Source organism: Suncus etruscus, chromosome 3 (assembly GCF_024139225.1).
Source record: "Suncus etruscus isolate mSunEtr1 chromosome 3, mSunEtr1.pri.cur, whole genome shotgun sequence".
NCBI classification, from domain to species: Eukaryota; Metazoa; Chordata; class Mammalia; order Eulipotyphla; family Soricidae; genus Suncus; species Suncus etruscus.
Window position 1 is genome coordinate 103,885,160 of NC_064850.1, and position 18,383 is coordinate 103,903,542.

General features: G+C 41.5%; 1 protein-coding gene across 2 annotated transcripts in view; it reads right to left on the bottom strand.

Moving 5' to 3' along the window:
- FNIP2 (folliculin interacting protein 2) overlaps window positions 1-18,383 on the bottom strand; it is a 144,692-nt gene that overhangs the window by 55,835 nt on the left and 70,474 nt on the right. The window contains exons 2-8 of one of the 2 annotated variants that reach the window (XM_049770226.1): window positions 18,257-18,383; window positions 14,381-14,524; window positions 10,269-10,369; window positions 10,101-10,172; window positions 4,462-4,562; window positions 4,193-4,282; window positions 2,710-2,781 (exon numbers count right to left, since the gene is read on the bottom strand). In XM_049770226.1, coding sequence (XP_049626183.1) covers window positions 2,710-2,781; window positions 4,193-4,282; window positions 4,462-4,562; window positions 10,101-10,172; window positions 10,269-10,369; window positions 14,381-14,524; window positions 18,257-18,383 — 707 coding nt within the window. The remainder of the gene's footprint in view (window positions 1-2,709; window positions 2,782-4,192; window positions 4,283-4,461; window positions 4,563-10,100; window positions 10,173-10,268; window positions 10,370-14,380; window positions 14,525-18,256) is intronic. The other variant, XM_049770227.1, reaches the window with a different exon arrangement.

Sequence of the window (18,383 nt, forward strand, 5' to 3'; positions counted from 1 at the left end):
AAGTGAACAATTTATACCAATTACAGGATAAACTGAAGATCCAAACAAGTAAAATACACACTTTCACCTGATATCTTTGTTGGTATTATTAATTCACTCTTTGTCTCCACCTTTTTCTGGAAGGGGTACATATCAAATACATATATATATATATATATATATATATATATAATCATTTATATGATTTTTTTTTGGCTTTGGGTCACACCTCGCAGCGCTCAGGGTTTTATCTTGGCTCTGCACTCAGAAATTGCTCCTGGCAAGCTTGGGGGGCCATATGGTATGCTGGGAATCAAACCCGGGTCTGTGCCAGGTCAACCGCATGCAAGGCAAATGCCGTATCACTGTGCTATTGCTCCAGCCCCTATGTGAGATATTTAATTGCAGGAACTATGTGCTACTCTTGCTCAGAATAAGCCCCAGTAGAATATCATCAATCTTCCTTTCCTGAGAAGTCAAGAGCTCACACTACACAATGGCACACACACATAAGCACTGTCAGCCACTCAAGACATTAATGATAGCTGAGTATGACCGAGCTCTGGTAGTGCTTTCTACAATGCTGATGGAGTGTTGTGGAATTACTAGCCAGACCTAGAAATTCAGCCACATAAAGTCAGTCCCCTTGTCAGGCCTGAACTTCTGGGGCTGATTAGGACCTTTACGTAACTGATGCACTGACCTGACTCAAGAGTACAGCAGCCTCTTCTGCTGGCTGACAGCATAGAGGGGCGCTTCTGAAGGAAGGGGAAAGTATCTTCAGCACCACAGAACAAAAACATCAGCACCAACAGCTGTGACAGTGGTGGGCCCTTCCTTTATAAATGGCTAGTCTCCATCTCAGATTCTAGGTTTCTTTCCACAATTGCTATTAAGTGAAAATAACACAGATGTATGCAACAGGAGTTAAAGATTCAGGTTAAGGGTTCAGTGCCCAACCTGACAGAAATATTATGAAGCCCCAAATTTATTTAACCATAAATACAATGCTGTATACTTTACATTGTGTGACATGTATATGCCAAATGTGGAATCATACAAGTTACATTCCATTTTTAATAAAGTGGAATTATGGAGCCAAAGAGATAGCCCAGCGGTAGGGTGTTTGTCTTGCACGCACCAACCCTGGATGGGCTCTGGGTCGATTCCCGGCATCCATATGGTTTCCCCGAGCCTGCCAGTGATTTCTGAGCGCAGAACCAGGAGTAACCCTGAGTGCCGCTGGGTGTGACCCCCCCAAAAAAAATTTTTTTTTAAAAAGGAATTATATAAAAGGGGGTGGGGGGACCTAGTATTATACAGAAGGAACACAGGCCCCTTCCAATTGTGTCAAGTAAAAGAGCTGGGAGGAAAAATGAGTAAAGAGCCAGAAGAAAGGGCACGATGGCCTGGCTCAAGTCCTTGCCCATCTGAGCTCCTACTGGCCGACCTATTTGGAGTAAGTGCCACCTATCACAGGAAACACCGATAAGGTGCTGCAAGACTTCAGAGGAGGGCAGAGGTGACCTGCACAGAGTGTGTTCACCAGGCAGGGCTACTTAAGCCCTTCAGGTCCTCAAATTCCAGATTCTCCATTTAGGACACTACTTCTATGTCACAGAATCTTCTTCAGATCACAACCACCAGTCAAAACCCACAGCAGAGTCAGGTACAAAAGCGGAGAGGGAGAGCTTAAAAGTGTAGGGCCTGCAGTAAGAAAAGAGGTTGCCTGAGATACTATCTAGACTCGCTTGTCTCTAGGAAAGAAGAGCGGTGACCAGGTCAGCTGGCAGGCCCTCCTGCAGCCAAGGGTAGATTTATTTCCATGAACACTTTCCTTTCACTGATATGTTTTACTTGCTTGGGGACCACAGCCAGCTGTACTCAGGGCTTAATCCGGGCTCTGTGCTCAGGTATCACTCCTGGTGGTGCTTGGGAACCATATATGGTACTAGTTGAATTCAGGCCGGCTATGTGCAAGGAAAGCAACCTACCCACTGTATGATCTTTCCAGCCTCTTTCTTTGGTGTGTAGTTTGAAGTTAGTTTTCTGATTCTTTTCTGTGGGCCTAATTATTGTGAAACATGCTCTAAGAGTGTGCCTCATCCACTTCTTGCCTCCTTTCACTGAAGTGTTTTTTCCCCTAAGGTCCACAAACAGCAAGGGATGCTGGGTGGCTGTGGGGGTTCACTAGGTGCTACTCAGCTCTGGAGTGTGGTGTGGTTGGTGCTCAGGTCCTGCAATATGTTCTGTTTGCATCTAGCAACAATCAGGGAGCCAATACGGCCAGGCCCGGCAGTTCTGGGGGGTTAGGGGCACACATCACCCCAGAATCAAATGCAGGACCTCAAAAAGACATATGTGCCTCTGTCACTTGAGTTTTCCCACCACACCCCACCCCCGTCCTCTATTTCCCTTTCTTTTCCATTTTTTTCTACTCAGTACGCAGCAAACATTCCCAATAGAATCCACTCAAAGAACCTTCCTTCTCAATAGAAATTTTCTTGGTATGACAGTCTCACATGAGCCTGGGTATCAGAAAAAGGATCTTACTGCACTATGCTCAGTTACTCTGGGATGCTAAGCAGCTCAGACATGTGATATGCCACTAAACACGGAGAAACAACCCCCAAAACTCAAGCGACGAAGCTGATATATTCTCTGCTCTCCAACCCCTGCATCATTCTGATTGGTCACTCCAGTGGCTCCACCAAGGAAAGGGCCCAGTACCTGATCGAGCGATGCCGCTGTCCCTGTCTTCGTTCTGTCCTCTGCTGGGCATGTCAACTGGAGTGCTATGTGCTGAGAGAATGCCAAGAAGAAACTGTTAAAAGCAGCTGCTTAAAAATGCTTTCGAAATCTGTAACCGCTAGTGATGATTTCATACATTTTCAGAGAAATTAATCAGAAAACAAAATTAAAAACATAAAAGGATAGTGGGTGACAGTAAGAAAAAAAACCTGAATCAAGCCAACATCTCCCTTTAATTTGTCTATTATATCAAAAAATAGTTTTTGAATGTTGCTCACCTCTTTTAAAAATGAATAATAAGCAATCATGCTAACAAAATAATCACAGGAAGGTATTTCAGTAATACTTTGTACTTAAATTGCACTGTATTTTCAAAATGTGTTGGAATCACTTTCAGTAGAAACTACAGGTGACTTAGGGAAGAGAAATACTTGAAAACTTCATAAGCAAAGTTTCTCCGCTTATAAGCCTATTATATTCATTGCCAAATAATTCTTTCTCTGCTTCTTCTCCAAATATATCAATGTGCAATTTCATTGTAAATTGTAAAGTTAATGAGAAAATTTCCAGGGTGAAATAAATTTTAGAAAGTACTCTGAAGTAAAATAGACTTCTAGGAATACTTTAGATCGGTCTAAAGTATACTCGGACCAAATAAGAAGACAAGTATCACTATAAAGGCTTTATAATCTGCAAAAGACCCAATACCTTGCCTCCAGCTCTCTCCTAAAGAATGAGGTTTCTTTTCACAATTTCACAGCATCTCTAAACATGCTCTCCTTTTTCAAATAGGGAGGAGGGTATTGATGTCATGAGTGTTTCAGTTAACTCGAGTGCTCAGCACATATGCTGAGTCCATAGACAATGGACTGAAGAAAACCATTTATCATAGATACGACCTTTAATGTTAGCAAAGGAATTTCCCCATTCTTGTTAATCATGCCAAGACTACCACATGTAGCAGTCTGGCAAGACCAAGAAGATCTCAGAATGTACCTGCCCAGTGGGACCAAAAAAGTACGCTTCAAGAACTTACATGCGAGGGGTGATGGGGGAAAGGGGAGAGAGAGGAGGAGTGAGAGCTTCCATGCTTTTATTAGGGTGACTTCTGAAGGAAACATATGGGTGCACAAAAGGATGAAAGGTTCCAGAGCAAAGTCATGCAGTTTACAGCAGCAGAAAAGGCCCAGGAAAAGAAAAGAAAAGCCTCTTAGAAACACTAGGGGCTCATTTGAGATCAAAATCAGCTTAGCCTGGGTTATTATTATCCAAGACATTTACAATAGAGGTTTTACTGGTGGAATTTTCAAAATACCATGTACTTGGCTGCATTTGTAACCAATATCACAAGAGCCCCTTGGATTTCTAAAAAGGCACAAATCGGATTTTTCCCCCCTAAGAATCAGTGTGGGATGTTTGAAAAAGTGTGTGGGTCACACTGTGCACGGCATTCCACACAAACCTGCAAAGAAAGAAGCGCTCCGGGTGAGCCGGAGAGATCCTCCTTCAGCCACCCCCTGCAGCAGTTTGCTACTGCAAGCCTGCAGCAGACCTAGAGACAGACACACAGGGGGGCAGACAAAAGTACACACACAAAAATAAATATCGATTAAAGAGAATGCAAAACAAAAAAACCAAAACACTGCACAAACTCAAATACAGCCAAACACACACCCAATGAAACATGGTCTTCAGAAAGAAAGAAGCCACTTTTGGGTGACTGATTGTTACCTAGGTTACTTCCAGTCCGGTAAGGACCCAAATTATTCTGAGTTGAGCTTGGTTTTCCAGCATTAGGTTCTTGGTTAATGTACTCAAAGCTGTCTTGCAAGCTAAATTCAGAAAGGGTAGGAAGGAAGAGGACAAAAAAAAGGTCAAGAAGTGAATAAAGCTGTTTGCCAATAGGTGCCCCTATTTATCATATATTCATCATAAATTATATATATAATATATATCATATATTCATGCCAATATATGCCCAATTCATCAGTAAATTGACTTAATTTTGGTTTGTAATAAATAAACCAAATAAATAAATGTGAATAAATAAATACTGTGACTAAAACCACACCTGCCTAAAGGACTTTAAGGAAACTGGGCACTGGAAAAGACAAGCAAAGTTTCAGGGAGGTTATATAACCTTTATAAAAAGTAAGAGCACTAACTACAGAAAACTGACTTTGACAACCATGACTGGGTAGAACATACCTTGAAGCCATAACCCTATCCTAGGCTATAGCCCAGGTCTCTTACAAAAATCAAGATTTCTTAGTACAGAATCCCAATTCTGACAACAGAGACTGAGGAGAACCTTTGGAACCATAATTTCCTAGACTTAGGGAACAAGCAAAAACATGGAGCACATGATACAGAAAACTGAACATATGAACAATGTTGGAACAGAACCTCTAGAACCTTAAAGACTCTATCCTAGGCCTTGTCCTAGGACCTTTACAAATACCAAGATTGCTTGCTACAGTGGCCTGATTTTCTCATCCACAACTGAGAGGAAAGGTTCCTGACACCACAAAACAACAACAACAACAACAAAAAAAAAAAAACCTGGGATATGGCAATGAGAAGGTATGGAGCCAGTAGTTGTTCCCATGACAATATACTTCAAGAATAGAGAAACCCTGAATCTCTTAGGCCATGGGAATTTTCTTCCTTCCCCTATACTTACTGTGCCTATACAAAAAAAAAAAGAAAGAAGGTGGGGTAACACCAAACCCTGCCACTCCAGCACTTTTTCTACTTTTGTTTTGTTTTGTTTTGTTTTTTGTATGTTTTTTTGACATTATTTTCCTTCTCTTTTTTCTTCCACTTTTTTCTTTCTTTTTCACTCTTGTGGGTATTTTAAAACAATTTTTAGAAGAGGGAAGAGCAGGAAAGGAAAGAGAGAAAGCCCCGGGGAGAAAGAGAAGAGTTAGACAAGGCACAAAGTCTGCACATGGTGTATAGGGCCATGGAATAAACTGAGCTGACTCCAGTGGAAAAAAATAAAATAAAAAATAAAACAATCTTTAAACAACTATTCCCTAACAGTTTCACATTACATAATGGAACACCACACTATAAATTTTGCTTAGGCAAATGTCATAGACATGATGCTTCTATTCATTTTGAGGGGAATTTTACAGAACTTTTCAAAATGAAATTAGCTCTCAATTAACATCTGTAAAAAAATTCAGCATACTTTTTTCAGAAGAAAGAACAACAAATGATCATCCCTATAGGACTCTTGATTTCACAATTTCAAATAAAGTAGGCAAGCGCAAATGTCAAACACAAATGGCAGGAAATCAAATCTTACGCATTTTTTGCTTAACAACATGAAAATTAAATGCCAAGACTTTGAGGATAATACAGCATGTAATCAGGAAAATACAGGCCTGAAATAATTATACAGAGGTTAGGGCTCTTGCCTCGCATATGGCTGGGTGTGATCCCCAGCATTCCATAAGGTTACCCCAGCACATCAGGAATGATCTTGAGTGCAGAGCCAGGATTAACCCTGAAGCACTGCCAGGAGTGTCCCCCTCCACATAAGAAGTAAAATTTAAAGCACACAAACTGCGAAGATAGTATAGGGGTTAAGGTGCTTTCCTTGTATGAGGTCAATCCTGGTTGATCCTTTTTTGTTTTGCTTTTCATTTGTTTGTTTTTGGATCACACCTGCCAGCGCTTAGGGGTTACTCCTGGCTCTGTGCTCTGGCTCTGTGCTCAAAAATCTCTCCTGGCAGGCATGGGGGACCATATGGAATCCAGAGACTCAAACCACCTTCTGTCCTGGATCAGCTGCATACAAGGCAAACTCCCTTCTGCTGTGCTATCTCTCTGGCCCCCTGATTTGATCCTTTACACTATATATGGCAGGGGTCTCAAACTCAATTTACCTGGGGGCCACAGGAGGCAAAGTCGGGGTGATGCAGGGCCGCATAAGGGATTTCACAAAAAAAAAGTCCTCAAACGTCATTATTAACAGTTTTAATTATTTCTTCTGAACATGAATAGAACATTGAGTGAAGATCATGAACAGTTCTTCTGAACATGGCATCTTTTGCCTATTCCTTGCTGACAGAGACTTGACAGTGCTTTTTCTCACAAATCTGAACCACATTTGGCCTTAGAGAGGAAGCAGTTGAGACCCTCGGTATGGCTTGAAGATGATCATCATTAAGTCTAGACCTGTACTTTGACTTACTTTTCACACAAATATGTGCTCCCAAAAAGGCACATGGTGTGCTTGAACATTCGGGATAGCTCAGGGAAGCTGGGGGGCAATTCCCTCAAAAATTGCCCATGCATGTTTGCTTTTCCACTAATCTCCCTGAACTTGGCTTTGAGATCAGAGTTGCATTGCAGGTCAATGAGCTCCATTTGAAGCACAGGAGGGGCATCTTGCACATTAAAGGAAAAGGGGTCCACAAAAATTTGGAAAGTGGCTCTGTGCTTTTTGAAATCTAAAAATCTGTGATCAAATTCCTTCTCTAGCTTAAAAATAGCATCAACATATTTCTCACCACTGAATGGTATGCCTGCATCCACAAGTTCCTTGCATGCTGGGAAATGGCAAAGGTTTGTCTGAGAGAGCTGGGATTTTCATCACACAAGTTTTGTGGAGAATGCTCTCACGTTGTCATACGCAGCACTGATAAGTTGCCCCGGGCCTTGTAACATCTTGTTTAGTACATTCAGCTTATGTGTGATGTCAACAAGAAAAGCTAAGTCCCTGAGCCATTTGTGATCACTCAACTCAGAAACAGCATTCCCATCCTTCTCCATGAAGCCTTTCACTTCTTCTCTCAACTCAAAAAATCTTTTCAGGACATTTCCTCTGCTGAGCCAATGTACCTCACTGAAATAGAGCACATCTCCATATTCTGACTCCATTTCCTCTAAAAAAAGCACAGAACCTCCTGTGCTTTAAGCCCCTGGATCTGATTTGGTTGATGCATTTCACAACAACAGACATCACATTGTCACATGGCAGGCATTTACTGCCTGCTGATGGATAATGCAGTGAAGAGCAATGGCCTTCTCTACACCCTACTCTTAAAGTTTTTTTTTGAACAAGTGCCACCAGTCCATTTTTCCTGCCTGTCATCGATGGCGCTCCATCGGTTATTATTCCAACAAACCTCTTCCATGGCAAACCTGCATTCTCAATGGCATCACACAGATGCCGAAATATCTCATTAGCGGTGGTCTGGCCATGCATTAGAATTATTGTGAGCAGCCCCTCTGTCAATTCTAAATTGCAATTAACACCACGGACATAAATTGTGAGCTATGTAGTGTCTGTTATATCTGTGCCCTCGTCAAGAGCAACTGAGTATGCATCAAAATATTTGGCTTTCTCACACAGTTAATGATAAATGTCACTTGATGTGTCAGAAATGCGCTCTGCCACAGTGTTGGCAGAAAGGCTGATTTTGCTAAACTGACCTTTCTTTTCTGGACAAATAATACTTGCAGCCTGTAAAATGCATTTTTTTAAACAAACTCTCCTATGAATGGTTTCCTTGCCTTAGCAATCATCTCACTAACCATGTAACTAGCTTTGACTGATGTAACATTCTCTTTGGTTGCTTTCTTGAAGAAATCTTGTTGCCTCATTAGACATGCTTTAAGACTGGCAACCCGCTTGGCTCTCTCATTTCCTTGATATTTTGCACATTCCTCAGCATGTTTAGTTGAATAATGGCGTTTCAAGTTGTATTCCTTGTGCACTGCAACTTTCTCTGAGCAAATAAGACATGTGGGGATGCCCCTGTGCTCAACAAAGAAATACTGCGTCTCCCACTTTTCCTGAAATTGTCTGTGCTCATCATCAATCTTTCTCTTCACTGCAGGCTTTGATGAAGTCATGATGAAGGTATGACAAAATCTAACTCTTTAATAAACTTTTCTCCCTTCTCTCCCTTAGGCCTCCGATAATACAAGGGACAGTGGGCAGGAGCAGCGGAAATGACGTCTGCACAAGGAGCAAAGTATTCGCAATGATTCACTTACCGAATATTTGCAATAAAAATCGCATTAGTAAGAAAAAAATCGCAAAAAATCGCATTAAACATTTGCATACCCCGAACGGAACTGCTCAGGGTATGTGAATGTTTAATGTGATTTTTTTCTTACTAATGCAATTTTTACTGTGATTATTTGGTAAGCAAATAATCGCGAATACTGCGATATTTGAAGGCTGGCCGCGGGCCACAAAATGTACGGAGGGCCGCAAACAGCCTGTGGGCCACACGTTTGAGACTCCTGATATATGGTTACTGAGCACTGCTGGTATACGCCCCCCCCAAATAAATAAAAGAATCAAAATATATAAATATGGTAGAATGAGATTTAAAGGTAAATACATCAGTATTCTTTTTTGTTTGTTTGTTTGTTTGTTTTGGGGTCATACCCGGTGGTGCTCAGGGGTTACTTCTGGCTATCTGCTCAGAAATAACTCTTGGCAGGCACGGGGGACCGGGATTCGAACCAACCACCTTAGGTTCTGGATCGGCTGCTTGCAAGGCAAGCACCGCTGTGCTATCTCTCCGGGCCCACATCAGTATTCTTAATCTACAAAGAAATGTAAAATCAGGAGAGAAAGCTCAGGTGTGAAAAATAAAAGTATTCCATGCCCAATGGTCCAAGTATCAACCAACTATAGAAACTATTTAAAAATTCAAGAGTTAAAAAGCATTGAAGGGGGGGCCGAAAAAAAAAAAAGCATTGATAACCCATCTGCCAGACTAGCCTGCAAAATCACGCTACATTGTTTCTTTAGAAATAAGCACAAATGCCAAGAAGTTTCTTTTATAACAAAAAAGATAAAATAATGCTGGTAAATACTATAAATTCATCAAGTGTGGTCCCTTCTTATCAACCCCTTTATTTTTAATTTACTAGAGAATGAAAATTTGGTGACTGGTCATAGGAAAATGAGGGGAACTATGAAAATCCATAAAGTAGTCTTGAGGTCACATGACAAAGTCAAAATTCTCTCTCATGCCCATTATATTTGTTTTGTTTATTTGTTTTTTTGTTTATTTTAGGGGCCACACCAATGCAATGCTCAGGGGTTACCTGGCTCTGAACTCAGGAATTACTGCTTGAGGAACCATATGGAATGCCGGGATTGAATTCAGGTCAGACGCATGCAAGGCAAATGCCCTTTCTGCTGTACTATCAGATCCAGCCCATAAGCTTATTCTAGATGGGAAAAATGGCCACTTTAAAAATCCATTTAATGGACTGATCCTGTCTTAATTCAGCAAACTCTTATGCCCCACCCCGAAAGCATTACTTTATTCAGTAATAGCCACTTTAAAAATTGAGGGGGGGTCCCCACAGAAACCAAATCCCACACTTACTTATTTGTACTCCCACAGAAGCTGCCCATTCTAGCAGAGAAGACTTTACTAATCATCAGCTGTGGAGGAGAACTGGGAAAGAAAAAAAAGGAAGAGATGCATTTTTGGATCAAGACGTCTATATCCCATTTGACTTCCCACAAATAGCAGAAAAAAAATCACACTCACCGTATATAATGTATCTTTAACGTAGAGCCTTTGTAACTCATAGCGACAGAACCGAACATCATTTCTCCGAGCATGTTGACATCTGAGGCTGGTCTTGTGTACTGGCCGTATGAGAGAAACCAAAATCAAAATGAGTGTGTTCCCTACCCCAAGCAATGATGCAACAGAACAATCCCATTTATTCACTCTGGCCCCAGAGATTTATTTGACTTATAGTAAATCAAATGTATTTAATTCCCTGCTCACATATATCAGATTTATGTGAGCAGAGAATTAAAACCATTTCTCAAAGTAGTGATTAATCTTATTATAATCTTAATCAACTATGATAATGGCCTTTTTAACCAAATTATTACTAATGGATCCATCCTCATGTATAATACACAGGAGCCAAGTGTTAGCAGAGTTCATTTTTAATGTACAGATTCTCAATAGCTCCATTTATAAACTCTACAGATTAGGTTATGGGAGAAATAAGGTGACTTTTCTCTTATACTATGAATATACCCAGGAAGAAATCTGGTTCTGAATTATCCAAGCAGACAATCAACCAGATAATTTTGTTGGACAGAAATGCTCGTTGTTGTGGGCAAGATTCAGTGAATATCCAAAAGATAACAGATGGTCTGATACTTTGAAAGCTTTGCAACCATATTTCCAGAGCTAGGAAGAGAGATCTGATTTGCCTGTGTGAGGCCTGAATACCTATATATATGTCCTTTGCCTGTATGCAGCCCGGATTCCATACCCAGACCTCCACATTTGCCCCTCAAATATTCTCTAGCTTCCTACTTGTCTTTAATATTCCTTCGGTCATGCAGACAGGTGGACTGCATGGGCTCCACTTCCTGCAACTTCCACTTGTATGTTAATTTCTGCAGCCACTTTGAACTGAACAGGCAAATCTGAGAAAAGACACTGTACAGTTTGCTTTATTATACATTTCTCACTTCTGGGAATGGTGGCTGATTCTCCATCTCACTCTGTCTCTGGCTCTCTCTGGCTCTCTCTCTCCTCTTTCTCTCCCCTCCTTTCCCCTTCACTCCCCTCCCCTCTCTCTTCTCTCTTCTCTCTCTCTCTTTCTTTCTCTCTCTGTCCCCCCATCCAGTAGTGCTCAGAGCTCACTCCAGGCCCTAGGCTGTCTCTTGTTGTCTTTCTCTTTCTTTCTTTCTTACTTTCACTTTCTTCTCTTTCTCTTACAGGCCCGGTGGTGCTTAGAGCTCACTCTAGGTCATAAGCTGAGGGATCACACTTGATAGGCATATGGGGTGCTGAGGATTGACCTAGACTAGCAGTGTCCACAGCTAACATATTTCCCACTATATTATAGCTCCAGCCCTACCTACTTTCTTGTTCAAAGATTCTTCTAGTCCAGATCATCCATAGAGCTTGGCTGTCCCTTAGAAGGAACCTCAGCTCTATTCTCAACCACTCGTTCTTCTTTTTTTAATTTTAATTTTATTGAAACCACTGTTTTCTACAAAATCCTTCATAGTTGAATTTCAGATGTATAGTGAATCAGGGCCATTCCCACCACCAGTGTCAACCTCACTCCACCAATGAATCCAGTGTGTATCCTATACCACCACCCTTTATCCTCTGTTCTGCCAGTATAACAGGCCCATTTAAGTTTAGATTGTTAAAATTTAGGTCTCTTGATTCTACTGTTGTTGACTTTGGCTTAAATATTTAATTCTGTGTTGTTGTTTTTTTTCCATCAATGCACCTGGACCACTTGGCCCCTGGCCCTCAGCCTTTATTTTTTTTTTTTACTTTCTTCTTAGTTATGATGATCCTATGGGACAAGGAGAGAGGTTGGGCCACACTGGGGTTGTTCAGGGACTTTTTGCAGCTTAGTGCTTGAGGGGTCACTCTAAATGATGTTCAGGACTTAAGTGGTAGGAGAATGAAGTCCAAGTTCCTCCCACACTCTGGCTCTTCTTTACACTAGAGTAAAAGTCACAAGCACATTTCACCTCTAGGTCATATCTATCTACTTAAGCTCTGGAATCCATGCACTCACCAAAGCATGTTCATAACTTTCAAATATTCTAAGTGAATGAATGCATTTAAGTATAGGGTTTGTGATTTTGTTTGGGGGGGGTTTTAATATTTTTGCCATACCAGAAACAGACCTCAGGGTCTCACACATACAAGCCAAGTGCTCCATCTCTGAGTCGTCCCATCCCCACCCCCGACTATAGAATACTCAGTACCCACTCTACATGCTGATGACACACTGAGGAAGAGCAGAACAGATGTGAATATCCAGTCAACCAGTATGTCCAGCCCCTCAGCAGGGCCTGATCAAAACAACAATCCTCTCTGACTGAGCCCGCCTGCTTTCCACACAAGCAAATCATGGGACTTGTCCTCCACATTCTTTTCTCAATTGTTTCAATTGCAAATACATACATGCAAGGACACGCTAACACACGTGCACATTTTCATGTAGAACAAGCACAGCCATGTTTGAGTGGTGGAAAGAGATACCTGAAACTCTTCGCCATGCTTTACAAGGTTCCTCTGTGATTCAGGCTCACACGATCCTCAGTCCAGGAAGACGGAAACCGTGTGACTCTCACATTTATCAACAGCTCCCACCCACCACCTCCACTCTGGCATCTGGTTTTGCTTTTCTTTGGGAGCACAAGGTCCACACACCAACTGTGATTTCCAAGTGGCGAAAATTCCATTTCATACTTTAACTATAAGCTTGTTTGAGACTCAGAAATACTATAAAATAGGGGTAAACTCATGGAACAAATATTTTGTTTATTTATTTTGTTTTGTTTTTTGTTTTGTGTGTGGGTTTTTTTTGTTTGTTTGTTTTGTTTTGTTTTTTTTGTACTATTCATTGTTCAGAGCTTCCTCATGGTTCTTTGTTTAGAGATCACTTTTGGCAAGGCTCTAGAGAACATATGCGGTGTCAGGGATTGTATCCAGGTTGGTCACATGCACAAGTGCCTTACTCTGGTGCTATTTTTTCTGGCACCATCCTCGTACAAATTTTGACTGAATTAACCCATTGCTATAAATCAGTGTCTGCTGGTTGTTTCCTCTATTTCCATTTGTAGCAACACACTATAGGAAATTATAGATGGGCCCAGAAAATTGAGATGACCTCCCTATATTAAAATTCTTCTATTACAAACCTGTGAAGCCTTTCTTCCCTTATTATTTAAATAGCCAATATTTCTCAATAACCCTAATCCACATCCACACCCTCTCTGTACCTTTTAGACACACACACACACACACACACACACACACACACACACACACACACACACGGAAGTTTTCTCCCCATCACACACTCAATTAGGTCATGCTATTTCTTTCCTCTCCTAGACAATATTTTCTTCCTTCTATTTTTAATTTTCCTAGAATGCCCATACACATCTTCACCTTCCCCAAGTCCTCAGTGCTTGTAAAGCAAACCTGGAAAATACATGTTTATTCATTTGGTTCTGACAACAAAAGAAACAAGACATGATAATTTACCTCATCGCAGTATTTCCACAATTAGATTATTGCTATTTGACTGCAGTTTTTATTAAGAGATAAAGATCAAGATGTAAAAGCTGATGATGAATGGGGTACAACCCAGAGATGCTCAAGGGTTATTCCTGGCTCTGTGCTCAGGGCTGATCCCTGGCAATGGTCAGGGGACCATATCTGGAGCTGAGGATTTGAACCACTATTGGCAGGACACTAAGTGACCACCTTAACTCCTGTATATAAGTGACCCAAAGTGTGAAAACACTTAAAAGCACGTGTTTTGTTTTTCTTTTCCAAATAGATGAACCCAGTGGCACTGAGACCTGGGTTCACTGCTAGTGATGACAGAGGAAGAGGAAGGAGAATTGGGGGTTGCCACCTGAGCCACATTCAACAATGCTCGAAGGCCACCAGAGCAGGGCCATACTCTATGATACTGGGCTCTTGTAGTGCTGCAGAGCAAACTCTGTCCCTGCAGGCATGTGTTCTGCCTGGGGGACCTGCAGGCTAATGCTAATCCTCTTAGCCTGGAGCATCACAGTCTCTGGTGGGCAATCTTCCTGGGGAACAGGGTCACCCCTACAATCAGTCAGCTTCAAGAGGCGCCTTACCTGGTACTTGGGAAGCTGCTCCTGAGTGTGCGGTAAAGAGCCCCCAGAGGACCCATGGGAGGAAAGGCTGCTGCTGCTCCCGAGGCTGCCGCTGCCACCTGGACAGCATGTGGCTGACACCTTGATGGGGACATCCTCTGTTTTCTGAAAGGACGACAGCCAGGTGAAGGCAGTAAATCTCGCGACACACTTCTTTCTTTGAGAATTTCTTGATGGATTGTGCCTACACTGCATCCTCACCCAAAGATTCCTCCTTTGCTACCTCTGCATTGTGTGTGTGTGTGTGTGTGTGTGTGTGTGTGTGTGTGTGTGTGTGTGTGTGTGTGTGTGTGTGAGTCTTGGGGCTACACTAGGAGTGTTTTAGGGATTATTCTTGGCTCTGTGCTCAAGAATCATTCCTGAGAGCTGGAGTGATGGTGCAGCACTAGGGCGTTTACCTTGTATTCGGCTAACCCAGGACAGACCAGGGTTCGATCCCTGGTGTCCAATATAGTCCTTCAAGCCAGGAATAATTTCTGAGTGCATAGCCAGGAGTAACTTCTGAGTGTCAACGGGTGTGTCCCAAAACAAACAAACAAACAAACAAAAAAGAATCATTCCTGGAAGGTTTAGGGGACCATATGGGATACCAGTGATCAAACCCGGAAAAGTAACATGCAAGGCAAATGCCCTACTTGTTGTGCTATGGCTCTCACACTTTTCAAAGGTCACCAAAAATGTGGTCTCTGAGATTCTATAACATTAGACAAAGAGATTAGACAGAAGTTGGTAGTTTCTATTCTAGATTTTATTCTTCCCATTTAATTTTCACTTCATGTTACATTATCTTCAGTGAGATCTATTCTGTTAGGATTATTACATAATTTTTATGTCTTTTTTTTTATTTAAACACCTTGATTACATACATGATTGTGTTTGGGTTTCAGTCATGAAAGAACACCACCCATCACCAGTGCAACATTCCCATCACCAATGTCCCAAGTCTCCCTCCTCCCCACCCGACCCCCGCCTGTACTCTAGACAGGCTCTCCATTTCCCTCATACATTCTCATTATTAGGACAGTTCAAAATGTAGTTATTTCTCTAACTAAACTCATCACTCTTTGTGGTGAGCTTCTGGATTATTACATAATTTTTAATAATCTATAAAAGCAATAAGAGCTTTATAATAAATAAAATAAGTAAATAAATAAAATAATAAAATAAATAAAAACAGAGCACCAAGTTTAAATGTGTTGCTATTAAGGTTCAAGTGGATGTTCAAGCTATTAAGTTCAAGCTATTAAGGTGGAGCATACCAGGCAGTGCTCAGGTGTAATTCTCAGCTCTGTGCTCAGCTGACTATGTGGTTCTAGGGCTCCTACACACAGAATATGTTCTCTAGCCTTTGAGTTTTCTCCCTAGCCCTAAAATTCAAATATTTTTTACCTAGTAATTTGAACTAAAAATGCAAAACTATTAATTTGGAAGAAATGAATTTGCCCTTTCTCTGGCAAGGGGTAGGATGTGGCAGATCATAGAGCAAAGCAGGTCCCATGGTACATGTGGGATTGTGGGTTTAGTGCTCAGACCTAGAGATATGAATCTGCAGGTGAAGATGGTGCCCCATGTTCCCTTTTTGCTAAGAGGGGAAAGGATTAAAAATGTTTTCAAAAACACAGGAAAGGACTAAAGTGAAAGTACAGCAGGAAGGGTACTTGCCTTGCATGTGGCCAATCTGAGTTCAATCCCTGGCATCCCTTGTAGTTCCTGTAGCCCTATCAAGAGTGATCCCTGATTGAAGAGCCAGGAGTAACCCCTGAACATTGCAGGGTACGAACCCAAACATTTAAGACAAGCATGCTGGCACACAAGGTCACCACACCCAAGATGGCAAGCAGGGTTGTACTAGGTAATGATGTGAATTGTGTTCCCAGGTCCTGGGACAGGACCTGGAAACAGACAGAGTCTTGACAAGTTCCCAAACTCCCAGCATCTGGATGGCCTTTCTGTTGAACAAAAGGCTTTAGCAGATGATCATGTCCTGGCCACCGCCAGCATCACCACTACTCTAAGACTCTGAAGAATCCCATTCCTGTTCCTTTCTTCTGAAAAACCTAGGAGAATTTTCCTCCCCTCCACCTGTTGCTACCCTGAAAAGCCCAGGGCTAGATTGTGAGAGCTCAATGCAACCATATGTACAGGCTTGGAAAGAAACAGAAAATGATGTTGGGGATCAAGGAAGAGCCACTTCCTGTCCAATGAGCAAAGGGTCAAACACAGGCTCACCTAAGGTCTGCTATAAATCTATGATAAAACTCCACAGATGAAGTACCTGAGAAATCCACCCATTTCCCCCCTCACACTATACAAGCCCAACAACTATTGTAATAATTAGCTACTTGGCAGAATTCCAGTCTAGGCCCTGGGAAATCCACCCAGCTAAACTGCCTTTAACCGAACGGTTCCTTCCTGCAGAGATTATCCTTATCAAATAAAGGGAAAGAACTCCTTGGTCCTTCAAGACAAAGACCATATAAAGAATTCACTCACACAGCTGCATATGACATTAACTGCCAAGATTTAGTCAATGGAGGCAGCAAGTTATCAAATAGGAAAATGAATATGATTGGTACTCTCTGATTTGGAGACAGCTAAATTACTAACAAAAGTCTGAAAAGTAGAGGCTACAATATAGAAGTACCTGGATTGGTGGATGCCCAGAAGACTATGGAAGGATCAGACCCAACACCTTACCTGGCCATGTCCTCTGGTCTTTCCCATTCTGGCCTCCTTATTCATCCCATCAGCTCTATCCTTTTCAGTCCCCATGCCCACAACCCACCAGTAGTTTTTACCTTCCACCAAGAACAAAAATAGCCGCTTCCTTGATCTGACAGTGTTTGAGAAAAAACCCTTTTGGGCCACACCCTACAGCACACAGGGTCTATTCATGGCTCTGAGCTTGGCGGTGACCCATGGTAGTTGTTGGAGAAACCATATGTAGTGCCAGGGATTCAAAATGAGGACAACAGACTGTCCCCTTATTAATAAAAATATTTTATTTATAATAAAAAATAAGGTCACGGCAAGCACCTGACCCTGTATTATCTGTCCAGCCTGAGAAACACTCCCTTTGAAGATAACAAATTGTGATAACATATAAAAATTCTATCTATAAATAAAAAAAGCTATTTAACACCTGCGTAACCGGGTGTTACATCATTATTTTTTTACTGTTCCTGAGGAACACAGGGCAGAATAATCTATTAACCTCTCTTCATATTAATAAATTTTATAAATTTTTACAAGTCTTACTTTATAAATTTTATGGTCCTCAATTCTCCCACTATGTGGCATCAAAATCCAGAACATCAGGAGTCTGAATAAATAGCACAGTAGTCAGGGCATTTACCTTTCATGAGGCCAACTTGGGTTCAATCCTGGCATCCCATATGGTCAGCAGGGCCTACCAGGGTAATTTCTGAGTACACAATCCATGTGCTACTAGGAGTGGCCCCAAAACAAAAACAAACAAATAAAAAAAAATCCAGAGCTTCAAAACTGGCCCACATGCACTCACCTCTTGTCAAAATAGACTGCTTAGTACCTGGCATTACTACTCGCTACAGTTTCACCTATGTGAAATATATATATATATATATATATATATATATATATATATATATATATATATATGTGTGTGTGTGTGTGAAATATATTAGTAAAAATACAAATGAATGGTGGAAGCCAGGGGACAGCCTTTGCTTACGTTTCTTCTGAACTATTCATAGCACTGTATGAAATAGTCCAAGATGAAGATTCTGGAGAACTGATGATTCACTGATGAGAGAGGTGGTGAAAAGCACAGACAAAAGTATAAGCTGCATTTCATACCTGAGTTACCACCTCTTCGAGCTTGTGTACAGCTTTGGAATCAAACAAGACTTGTCTTCCTCTCCTTTCACAGTCCTGGTAAATGATCAGGCGAATCTCATCCAGGTCAAACTCCGAACAGGACCAA